Source organism: Phoenix dactylifera, chromosome 9 (genome assembly GCF_051530095.1).
Source record: "Phoenix dactylifera cultivar Ajwa chromosome 9, Ajwa_hap1_PhDact_Kaust_v1.1, whole genome shotgun sequence".
Classification (NCBI taxonomy): domain Eukaryota; kingdom Viridiplantae; phylum Streptophyta; class Magnoliopsida; order Arecales; family Arecaceae; genus Phoenix; species Phoenix dactylifera.
The window spans coordinates 28,878,182-28,891,375 of record NC_143198.1 but is presented as its reverse complement, the minus strand read 5'-3'; the positions used below and the strand labels follow the sequence as shown (position 1 = coordinate 28,891,375).

Sequence of the window (13,194 nt, the reverse complement as noted above, 5' to 3'; positions counted from 1 at the left end):
TTCCACTACAAATAGCCGAGGCTAGGGTTTTTCGAGCATCTCCTCTCCACCGCCACCCGTTTTCCCCTCTTTCGTCTTTTGATCTCCGAGCTCCGAACGCTCCAATGGCGGAAGAGCTCCAGTTCTCTTCTCGCCTCGACAACAAGCGAAAGTTTGATGACGCTGCCGGATCTCCGCCGTCGCCGGTCGCCCAGCCGCTGGCACGGCGGCCGACGGGGTTCTCGGCACCGATCGCGTCGCCGGATGGCCACTCTGCCGGGGGCGCGCCTCCTCCGCCATACAACAACGTCCCGCCGCCTGCCGACGGGATCCAGCTCGCCAAGCAACGGGCGCAAGAGATCGCGGCGCGGCTTTTCAGCGATGCCGAGGCGAAGCGCCCTAAGGTCGAAAACGGCGGTGGCGGCGCGGATGATTCGGCCGATAAAGGGTTTAGCTCTGGTGAGTTCTTTCTTGCTGTTTTATTTGGCGATCTTGCCTTCGGATTGGGAGGTTTTCTGGTTTCGTCGAAGGTTTTGCGTAATCTTAGGGTTGATTTTTTGCGAGTGCCTTCGATTTTTAGGGTTTATCTAAGGTATTGTATATTGTTTTGTTGATCATGTGTTTAAACTCTGGACTGCTGCAGGCTCCGGCTATGGATTTTTTCAGTTTTATTTTCTTGATCTTCTGGGTGCTTTGCTCTATGACTGATGTTGATTTGAGTTGGTTGATTGCACAGGGTCGAAACATGTTTGCTGATATCTTATTTGGCATCTTGATTTAGTGGGTTTGCAACTAGAAATGCTTCTAATCTATCAATTTTGGGATCTGTCTAGTGGTCAGTTTACTACTGGTGGTTGATACATTTATTGCTTGATTGGTTGTAGGGTCATGTTGTTATGTTTCGGCAATTGATTTTTCTTTTGCTCAGGGGGGCTTGCGTTTTTTGCTTTCTGTATTGATGGTGTAATAGCCTTCGCTTTGTTATGGGCTTGCCTTTTTCTTTTTGTGGTGATGCTTTGGTTCCATTACCAGAAGAACATATTAAGGAAGCCGATGTACCAATTACCATTGCCGTTTGATTGAGATAGTAGATATGTTTTGTGTCTAAGATCCAAATTCCAAGTTCCTTATAAGCAGAAGAAAGTGACGAATGACTTCTTATTTTCCATAATCCATATATTTAAGGACCTTTTTATTTGGGTAGCAAGAACTTGCTAGGTTTTCCAACTACCAATCTAGAACATTTTGAACTCTCCTTTGAATATGAAGCAGGAGTTGTATAATGCAAACAAACATTATATGTCAAGATGCTAATGAGTAGAATGATTTGCTTCTGTCATATTCTTTAGCACAACTTGCTCAAGCGTTCAATCTATTTAAGTTTTCTGACTCCGTGGTTCCATTTTTTTGTCTTCATGTATCAGACCATTTGCAGAAGCCCCTTGGTCAGCAAATGGCGTTACAAGGTGGTGTGTCCGCCCCTCTCCCATATTCCATGTATGGCTATCAAGGTTCAAGCAAGAAGATTGAAATTCCTAATGGAAGGGTACTCATTATTTCCTGCTGAATATATTGCTTGTCTCCTTAGTGTGATGTGAAATTTTGTTGTTTGTTTACTGAATATTCTGCAATTACTGCACATGCATGGACAATGGCTTCTTGTTCCCTTCTCAGGTTGGTGTCATCATTGGTAAAGGTGGAGAGACGATTAGGTATCTTCAGCTACAGTCAGGTGCCAAAATTCAAGTTACTAGAGATGCAGATGCTGATCCTAATTCGCTAACTAGAACGGTGGAGCTTATGGGTACTCCTGAGCAAATCAGCAAGGCTGATCAGTTGATTAAGGATGTGCTTGCGGAGGTATTACATACGGGTTTCTTGGTTTAATTGTTGATGCATTGTGTGGCCTATTTTAGATGCATGGTTATTCACGTTTCCAAGACATGACTTCTGGTGCAGGCTGATTCTGGGGGTTCTGGCATTGTTGCTGCTCGAAAATTTAGTGGTGGACAAGTTGGTGCAGAGCAATTTGTAATGCAAGTTCCAAACAACAAGGTGACCTAATTTTTGATATGCACTGATTTTTGGCAATTTTTTATTCTCTTATTTTTTTACAGGCTTTAATAAATGAGCTTATTCCAGGTTGGTCTGGTCATTGGTAAAGGTGGTGAAACAATAAAAAACATGCAAGCGAAGACTGGAGCTCGTATCCAGGTCCTTTTCTTTTCCTTTAAAGTTTTATTATTATCCATACATGATTGCATTATAATGTAATGTGATGATAGAATTAATCAAACTTTGGGCCTCCTTTGTTAACATGATTTTGAAAAGCTGATTCAATGGTCATCCTGGTGGGTGATCGACATTGAGGTGAACTGAGATCTCGGTTGATCTTGGTCGGGATGGATAGTTGGAAATTTGGAAAGATCTGAGACTTTCTGAGATGTTGGCCTACATTTTTGAACTGAGGTATCTAACTCTAGGCCAATATGGTATATCCAGAATTAGTAAAAATTGATTTTTTGAGATTAGTAGTTTAAGGGAATGGGTTACATGCGACTGTGGTAGTGTATGTGGTTCCCCATTATTGACATTGTATTTGCCTATGACTTTGGATTTATTAGTTTATATTGGCTGATATGATAAGGATTGATATTATCAATATATCATATCAGTGCTGATACCAATGCAAACTGAGATCCTGGCAGAGATAAAAGCCTCGTTCAGTAATCCTATATATGAGTATTGCATAGTCCTCAGTTGTGGCAGTGAGCTCTTGCACTTTAAAGATATGGCACAAGATTTAAGGAGTACTGTAATGCCTGCTTCTACACTCTGGGTTCTGGGATAGCTTAATGCATTCGTTAGTTCTTTGATTTCTTTGGAAGGAAGCAAGCACTTGATTCTCCTTTTCATTTTGCTGCCATTTTTCCATGTATTCGACATAAAAGAGCATCTGGCATTCAGTGCTACTGTAATAGCTTATTGGATTGGATTAATAACATGTGATAGTTTGAACATCATTTCAGTATCATCTTCATGCTTATTCATTGTTAAGGTGCATATGATAAACTACTTGTTCAGAATATTTTCAATTCTGAGCTCCATAGAACTTCAAGTGATCTCTTAATCTGCTATTTTTTAATATTGTTGCCATTATAGTTCTTTCTAGTTTTCTGGATTCAAGTTTATTTGCCATGTTTTGGTAATATATTTACTTTTTTGAGATTTCTTTTTTTTTTAAAAATAATCTACTATATGCTCTTTGCATGAATTAGTCATTATCCAACTTTTCTTAGGCAATAAATCTTTTCTATCCTTGTGTTTATTTCCTTTTCTTTATAGATCATTGATGCCTAGACATAGACTTTGGTATACATATATTTTTTAATGTTTCCTGTTGTTCTGCCATTATGTTTAGATACTGAACAATGACCATTTGCCTGTTTCATTTTAGGTGATACCTTTGCATCTTCCTCCAGGTGATACATCGACAGAAAGAACGGTACAGATAGATGGCACAAAGGAACAAATTGAGTCTGCTAAACAATTAGTCAATGAAGTCATTAGTGAGGTATGTACAAAGGCCACTTGTTGGGCTGTTAGTTTACACATTAGCTCACTATCTGCATGTTGTGTTTCTTGAGCTCTCATATAAAGGATTGTGAATGCTTGATTTCTCGGATATACTGTTACTATCAGAGATATGGGGCTTTCGTCCAGATTTGGTCCCTTTAGATCTGCATTGCTTAATAGATGCTGGGAACAAGCATCATAAAAAGAATTGAATGTTGCATGCAGGCTTTGGGCCATTTTATTCAAATATATCAAGGAAATTATCTGTCATATTTCTTTCTTTCTGGTACCCAGTTCGGCAAAATCATAATAACAGGGAAACATGAACTGAAATGACCACTTATATTGATTTCTTCTGATATTAATTTGTTTGTCTAATTTGGAGTATCGATCAACTATTCATCCACGATTTATGTGTGCACAATTACATATAATCATATACTATACATATACATGCATGCCTTTATATGTAATCTTTTTCATCTTTGTTTTGTTTGGTTGTTTCTTCAAATGCATTGTGTTATACTTTTGACTGGAGTTAAGTCCAAGTTTCATGAGCTTTCTCTTGTCTGAATATGTACTATCGTGTCAAGTTGTACTAGTAACTTGTTCTACTCTGCTTCTGATAATTTTTAATCTTTGATTGTCTTCAGTTCGCAATCGTCTGGTAAGTATCTTCTGCACTTTGTATGGTATGAGGGTTTTATAGGTATATGATTACACTGATTGAGATTGATAACACCTTTTGAAATGTTTGCTTCACTAAAGTGAAGATTCTCCTGATTGTGAAGTTGATATTTACATTTAAGAGTTTGCTGGATATTGAAGGAAAATCCTGATCATTGTAGCTGTACTGTTATATCCTTGGTCTTGTTTATTAATTTATATTGTATCATGTACAACTCGCTTGTAATAGAAGAGTTGCCCTTTTCGTGGAGATTGAGAGGATTACATCTGCATCCTACAAGGAAACAAGAATTTGTAGAGTTACCGTTCACAGTTTAAGCGTTCAGATTGATCGCCAATGGTAGTTCTGCTTTTTATGCGAAGCAAAATTGTTGGTTTTAATTGGAAGCAAAATTTATCTGGAGGAGCAAAAGTGATGTTCTGATGGTTTATGGGTGGTAAAATTATGAAGAGTATTGTTAAAGTTTTGAGTAAATTGGAGGTATCTAGGAGTAACATAAGGGGGTATAGAAATTGCTGGTCTTAGATGGAGTGGATGAGGGGACCTGATAAGGGGAAACATAGTTCCCAGATCTCTTAAATGGAGCAAACTAGTGTATTGATTCTTGTTTTCAATCTTGGCTTTTATAAAATGTTCAGGAGACCAAGCTGATGTATATATGCTAGGTTTCCATACAATGTACTAGATGGATTTAATAGTTCTGCTCAAGTTACTCGTATTAGGCTTATTAAGTTAATAACCTGAGGACTATTGATGAAATTTGTTAATTTATTAGTTGGACAGTCATTATTGCTTAAATGTGATATTTTATAATTAGATCTCAGGAGGAGCGTGGAGAAGGATCCGTTGCCTAAGCAGACAATTTCTTCATTAAAATCTTCAATCACAACATTTTCCTTGTTTAGATTTCTATCTTTCATGATAGCTAACTTGCTCTCAATGTAAATATATGTCAGAATTATGGGATGTCAAATATGTGTTTTTTTGATAGAATGCTTCATTTTGTAGTAGATATGCAGTTTGTTGCTGTTCTTGCTACATGGCTGGGAATTAGCATTTAAAACTATCTATAAAGTAACCTGGAATTTATCATTGGAAGTATCTGTTTAATCTATTTGTTATAGCAACGTGCCTTTTTTTGTCTCTAGAGCATTTCTATTTTGTGAATCTCATGCCTTCCAGGATATTGTGCTGGAGTTCTATTGGCACTTCCAGGTTAAATGTCTTAGGCAACCTTATATCTGCACCTTTTGGAAAGATGAATGATGAAATCAATGGATGAGTACTGATTTTTTGTAATAATTTTTGAGCTTATTGTTCTTGGGAATCATTGTAGGATTAGCATTGGGCTGGTGACCCCAGCATGGTGCAGGGGTATAGGCAACCCATAATCAGTCTTTTCATGGCTTTTCTTGCTTGGCACTGGTATGGTCTTGAACCTCCTCTCCAGAATTGATAATGATTGATCTCTTGAAGGAGATATTGAGTAAAATAGAAATGTTGCTGGGATTGCTTTACTTCTAACAAAACAGACATTGAGGTTTATTTATTTTTTTGCATTCAATTTCATAGTCTGTAGTTTGAGTACCCTGTACCTTGTTATGTTGGTCTGCAAAGAGAAACTGTTATAACTTGCTCAGCTAGGCTGAAGTATTTGATATAAGAACCTTGCAGTTCTTTGACTTATGTGAATGTTATAACTGTTCTAACCTGAGTGTATCCCTTCATCATGATGATCCTCCACTGCAAGTACAAATCTAAATTCTCTATTTCAAATTCCTTGATCATTAATTTCAAACTGCTCTAAAGCTGATTATTTGTGTACTTTTTGTTTTTTTAGTTGCACCATCTATGTTGTCTCAGTATTGAAAGGATATTATTTCATGTGCAACAAAATTGTACTCTAATATTGTCTTACAGTCAACTATATGTTCTGATATCTAAGCCTTCTGATAGTTGACTTTGGCAGGAGCAATGGGGTATAATTCCGGTTTAATACATTGTGCAAAGTTGTTACTTGTTGGTCATAACCATTCTATTATTTATTGTTTAATTTATCTCTGCTGTCTTGCCTTTCCTATTCTATTCTTCATTAGAGTGCTTCCTATAGTTATTTTTGTTAATCTTCAATATCTAGAATGCTATTTATATCTGAGCATATAGACTGCTGAGACCTTTCTTTGTTATCCACTTTTTTGTTGTCTTATATCTTTCTGTGTTGGTGGTCTTTGCATTTTGTATAGCATTTATAGTTTCTTCTGTTAGAAATGCTAGCGCATTCCTTAGTAATGCTCCTGTCGAATCCTGTAACTGTCTTGTGTTTCTATTTCTGATCAATACATTGATGCTTTGCCATCATAATAATGCCTCTGTGTATATTAATGTTTATTTAGTTTCTTCTTGTTAATGTCTTTTTGCACCACTTAAGCAGTGAGCATCATAGGCATCAAAAGACAATATGGAGTACCTTTTTTTATTGGCTTGTAATGCTTCCACTAAAAAAGCATCAATTCCAAGGATGGCGGAATCGATACCAGGCACCGTATCGGTTGTCCGACGGGACGAGTCGATACGGGCCCACACTGTGTTGTGTCGGGCTCGTACCGGCACATCTTCTACAGTGGAGGAGAGGAAGAACGAGAGGGGAAAAGGGAGAGAGATAGCGGGGGAGGGAGGGAGACAGAGAGGAGGGAAGAGAGAGGCTGGCTGGGGAGCCTCCGTGCGAAGGAGGCGGAGCCCCGCCCCTGCGTCTCCCTGACCTCCCCCTCCTCTGCGCGGAGGCTCCCCGACCTCCGCCAGCCAATTCCGGCTGGCTTCTATTCCTTCCTCTCCTTATCCCTCTTCGTCCCTTGCCCCCTTCTTTTCCTCTTCTTCTTCCCCTCCAGCGAGGCATCTCAGTTTCAATGGTGGAACCATCCCAGTCTGCCGCCGGTACGGCTCGGGACACTCCGAACCAGACGGTTCGGGATGGTTCTGCAGACCTTGATCAATTCCATAGTATTGTCGTTTGTCAATAAGAATGGTTACTGGATTGTGGCATGCAACTGCAGCAAATTGACCATCCTATATATTTGATGAAACTGACTACTGAACTTTAATATTTTTAGGTTGCTGCCATCTACATTTTAATCTTGTCAGATTCTTTTTCTTAGCTGGGAATATTTCTTGTTTGCTTTCTCATGTAGGATGGGATCTTATCCATTCAATTGATTGTTTAATTGTACTCTTCATCTTGAGGGCTTATGAATTTCTTTATGCCTTTAGTAACTGGCTTATGTATGCCACCGTTGCAATCTTAAATTGAATACTCAAATTACCCAAGCTTGAGCTTTATATCACTGTTTATTGATATACTCATAAAGCATATGCTTTTATGTAATAATGTTATTTTAACATCTTATATAAAATTCTTCTGATCTACCTTTGGAACGACTCTATAGTCAGGATAATTCTTGCATCTGTTTTCTTTTCATGAGGGTCAAGCTATTAATTAGACATCTGTTTCCACCTTCTATATGGTTGGCATTGTCCGTTTTGTATCATTTTTATTTTTTCTGGTTGGCCTTTTTTAAGGATGTTTTAAGAAAAAGGTTTGTTTGTTTTATCAATTGGTAGCTGTTGATGATGGGGACATTTTTTGCCTTATTCTTTATTCATCTCAACTGTCATCGTGATTTCTCTCTCACTGTAATGTGCTTTTGTCAAATTTTTTTTGGTGGCCCCTCCTTATAATGGTAAGGGGAAACAATGTCATCTAGTCAGGCCGCAACTCAGCTGATTTTTCAGTAGTATAGTTTTTTTTAAGTTTTTTATGCACTTAATCATCAATTCTGGTACAACTGTGGCCCTTTCTGCTGACTGTGGAAAATGCAACACTAGTACCGTATTTAATATCAGTTATCCATGTCAATTATAGAACGTTTGTTGCCTGTTTCAATATATGGATTTTGTTTGAGAACATTTCTAGCTTTTGCGACTTCTCTATCATTCAAATTTGTTTTGGAATGTGGAGAGGATGGACATCTGCTGATCTAGCTTGATACAGTTTCCTCCAGTGTGGTACGTTGGTGTTAATTTTTTTTTAAATCTGCATATTTGTGATACCTGGGTCCTGCATTAGAATGTGTTTTTGAATTGTTGAATTCTTTCTAGCATGACCACTCTTTAATTGCTTTGTTCAAGTATACGTTATGTTTTTCTCTTCTTTGCTTGCATTGAAAAGGATTTTGCAAGTTTAAGAAAGACATTTTTGTGCAGAATCGAGTCAGGAATCCACAGATAGCTGGAGGATATTCTCAGCAAGGTTACCATCCGCCCCAGCCTCCTATGAGCTGGGGTCCACCTGGAGCACCCCCAATGCAGCAACCTGGTTATGGCTACATGCAACCTGGTGCATATTCTGGGCAGCCTCCTCAATATAACATGTCCCAACCTCCTTACGGAGGCTACCCTCCCACATCTAGTGGATTTTCTTCTGGCTGGGATCAGTCATCAAATCCTCCAACTCAGCAGACCACGCCAGGAAGTGGATATGATTACTACAACCAACAGCAACAGCCACAGCAGCAGCAACCTGCTGCTCCAGCAGACAATACCACTTACAATTATGGCCAGCCACCTAGATACAGCTCACAAGGGTCATATGGGAGCACAATGTACTCCCAGACCACTGTTGGCCAACAGCAAGGTTATGGGCCAGACAACTATTCTGGTGGCTATCAGGCTCCTGCATCGCAGCCAGGATACTCTCAGCCACAGTCAAATCCCCCAGCTGGCTATGATCATCAGCAAGGTTATGGATCCACGCCAACATATGCACCACCCACTAACCCAAGTCAAGATGGATCTGCCTCCACTTATGGAGCTCAAGGTGGGCCTACTCAAGTGCCCTCATCTCAACAGGCTCCACCAGTTCAGCCTACTGGTCCCCAACAAGGGTACGCTAGTCAACCACTAAGCACAACATCTCCAGCCTATCCTACACAGGGGACTGCACAGCCTGGATACGGTGTGCCCCCAACTTCACAGTCAGGGTATGGGAGCCAACCCCCTACTCAGGCTGGATATGGGCAGGCCATGCAATTTCCCCAGCCTGGCTATGAGCAGTCTCCTCAATCCCAGAAACAACCTACCCAGCCAGTTTATGGTCAAGCCCAGCAGCCACAGACCACTCAAACTGCTTATATTCAGCCTGCTCCAGTTCAATCAGTTTACTCCCATGGGCAGCCACCACCAGCACAATCGGCATATGGGTCTGTAGGTCCTCAGCCTGGATATGGGCAGCAGCAGGTATATGGCAGTATGCCACCACCAGGCCAGCCAGGCTATGCCCAGCAGCAGCAGCAATACACTGATTCTTATGGTGGCAATGTTGGTGGGTATTCAGAGCAATCTGGTGCTGCGCATGGTTCTTATGATGCTCCTGCTGTGACACAGGCTGTTCCGAGTGGGGTAGCAAAAGCCTCTCCTCCGAGTTGATCGTTGATATCATGTAGCAAAGTCTTTATGTAGTGTTTTCATCTTAATAGTTTCTACTGCTTCTTAGTGGCCTGAATTTCGGAAGACTTCAGTTTCTGTTATTGTTAATTTGCGAAGATTTCATCTTCTTGAAGTTTTTTTCCCCTCCAAAATGACAATGCCAAAAGTGCCTTTAAGTTGTTTAAAACTGGTGGTAGTTTTATTCAAACAACTAGTTGATCCTGTATTGCATTTGATGTGCTTTTGTGTTAAAACTGCATGCTGGATTGCACTTTAGCTGATTACATATCATAGTTGATCCTGTATTGCATTTAATGTGCTTTTGTGTTAAAACTGCATGCTGGATTGCACTTAAGCTGATTACATATCATAGATGTTTGCACTTGTCTCTTTGGAGTTCATTCGCGTGAATCAACTTGAGTTCGACTTTATACTATAGCAGCCACTGATGGTTGCCTCAAGTCTCCAAGGTGGTTGACATTGTCGAGGCATTTGAAGGCTGGAGTATTGCTTTAAACAGTAAATTCTGTGCATGCTGTGACTTGGATTGTTCAAATATGTTCGGCAAAATTATTTTTTGTGCTCTTACTTATTTTGAAGATATTTGAATGCCATTGGCTCAAATAAGCAGCAGCGTCGGTGCCATGCATGTACTTGAATCCAATTTATGTTGTTTTTCAGTTGTCTCTGCATCCTAACAGCTGTTTGATAAAAGGGATCCAGATTTGTCCTATTTTCTGCCTCGGCTTCTGGGAGTGCAAACTGGTTTTAGATGGTCTTTTGTGATCGAAGCAATTGCTTTCTCATTTCTATGCTGCGATTGTTTTAAGAAAATACTCTTAGGAGGATTAGATATTAAGAAAAATCAGAAAATTCATATTGTTTTGCGAATGTTTCTTTTAAGTGCTTATATTCCTAGTTATCTCTTAAGAGAATGGTACGAGGCTATCTGGCAATTTTATCCCTTGGATCGGCTCCTCAATCATGTGCTTTTTGGTTATTTACACCTCAGAAAAGGGCAGACAGAAGCGTACACATGTAGGTAGGAATTTGTGTTTTTTGTATGTTAGGAATTCAGTATAATATTCAGTGGTGAAACTTAGGACCAAGACAAGAATGATGGAAGTGAATGTAAATTTCAGATTTTTGGAAGGATTTATGTGATTCTATCTTTTTAAGGCAACAAGGGATTCTTAAAAGATGAAATGTGGAAGTTTTAAAAAAATCATACCCAAGTTTTTTTAAATAAATACCTGAATGATTGTTTGACTTTGTGGAAGTTTTTGCTTTCAACGTTTTAGTTGGTTAACTTGTGCAGGGGGAAACGGCCCTGGCGCGAACGTGGCCTGATGGGTTGTTGATTCTACGGTATTAATGGATGCAATTGGCATCACCTGTGCTGACGATGTAATTCTTTTCACGCACTATGTCACCTGATCTCATTGGCGGTAAAATTTTACATGCCAAACTATACAAATAAAAATCTAGGAAGTGTGATATAGTGGCCTCTGGTGACTTATTGATTGGATATATTGCTCAAAGAAATCTCTGGCCGTGTAGCTTATTGTGAATTATCCTGCTAACTCCTGCCTGCACTAGCTGTCCTCACAGCAAAATGCAGAAGCACTCCCTAAAACCTCCTGACTTGAGCTAGATAGGCTGTAGTAATCTACCTGCTCATCAAGATGTAGGATTGCCTTGACAGGGATGAGCTTGGTAATATATTCGTGAGGATCCATCTAGACGTGTTTTTAGTCCCACATTTGCCATGCATCGGATAGAACTTGCATATTTATGCAGAACCAAGAAACCTAAATAATACTTTGTGTCTAATCTTTTTTGGATAAGATCCTGGGTTGTTTCAAATAATTTTAGAGCAAACCCAGCCCATAACCTATGTGGATTAAAGGACACTGCAGTATGAATCGATTAAAGTCGATCGTGATATTTGTGATTGGATTTATGATACTTGCAAATAAATTTGTATGAATTTGGATTCTTAACATAGTGAAGACGCTAAGACTTAAATAGAGGAAGTATGTGAGGATCTTGGAGGCATGTATTTAGTCTCATATTGGCTATACACTGGATAGATTTTGGGTTCTTATACAGAACCAAGAAATCCAAATAATACCTTTCGGTTAGATTTTTTGGGTGAAGTCCTGAGTTGTTATAACTTATATTATTCAGACCAAGCAATAAAAAAAAGAAAGAGGAATTGGGAATCAAATTCGTTACCGAGCCAAAATTTATTGCAACTTACTTTGTCTAAAGTGTTTTGTTTGCAATATACATTATTAAGATAGAGTAGACAATGAAGAAATTGTACCTTAGTGCCTATATTAGCTTGCCTTCCACGGCGTAAATAGTCAATTGCTGCCACATATTTTAGAGAGTGCCTAAAATATTTCATCTAAGAATCTAGCACTTGGCTAGCAACGGTTGCCTAGTTCCCAATACGAAATTCCTTAATAGACTAAATCAATGATAATTATCCATCAGGGTGATAAAATTATCACATCTTAGTCATCATACCTTAGGCTGTTCTGAGAAGTTTGGGTCCATACTCAGTTTTGCCTTTGGTGGATCCATAACTGGACAATGAGGTTGAGTTAATGGCTGAAATTGAGCCAGGCTGAGGCATGATTACTGCACAATCTTAGCCCAAAAGCCTGAGATACGTGTAGCATAATTACAATATCAGGATTCAGGAGTAAGATTCCTGTAGTATATAAACAAGGGTCCGGTTTTCTCTTGGGCGTCCTCAAAAGGTTTTTAAAGAGAGCAAGATATCTATTTGCGTGTAATTATCTAAGTTTGAATTCTTGAAGATGCCTGAATTTTTGGAGATTCATCACTTAAAGTTGAATCCAAAATTTTTGGATTGCTAAACAAGAGGATCTGACCACCCAGCAAGCCCCGCTTTATGATATTCCCACAAGTTCTTAAAATGAGAAATTTCACACTACTGATGGATTTAGATCTCCTCCCAAAGGCCCTCTACTTAGGGTGAAGATAGGTTGGATATTCTCTAACTAAATTTATTCCTATGTTTGGTGCGGATTGATTTGGATAGTTGCATCCTATTCGGTCATATTGATATTATCAATATCTGGTCAAAAAAACCTATAAACAAAGAGATTTTTTTTAAAAAAATACAAATTTGCCACTTTGGCTTGGTAACAATATTGACTCCTATTATACAAATACTTATTCAGAATATAATCATTTCAAATATATTATATTATTCTATATTTTAATAATTAATTATTTAAAAAATTGAATCTTTTTTTAAAAAATAAATAATTTTATTTTATTTTTTTATAATTTTTTTGTAAACTTCTTTGCTTAAAATATTTAAAAATATCAATAATTTGAACTTATTTTTATATCTGTATATATTTTTTAAAAGTTGTTTAAAACTACTGAAATTGCACTTCTCCAACAAACCACTGTGCGTGCTCCACCGAGCA

The 13,194-nt window shown here is 38.7% G+C and overlaps 1 protein-coding gene across 1 annotated transcript; it reads left to right on the top strand.

Moving 5' to 3' along the window:
• LOC103711189 (uncharacterized) lies at positions 1-9,943 on the top strand. Its single transcript, XM_008797243.6, has 7 exons — positions 1-438; positions 1,404-1,525; positions 1,654-1,839; positions 1,939-2,034; positions 2,122-2,193; positions 3,437-3,553; positions 8,501-9,943. Exons 1-7 carry the CDS (start codon positions 105-107, stop codon positions 9,719-9,721), a joined length of 2,148 nt encoding a protein of 715 aa, XP_008795465.3. The 5' UTR covers positions 1-104; the 3' UTR covers positions 9,722-9,943.
• Positions 9,944-13,194: the final 3,251 nt, after the last annotated feature.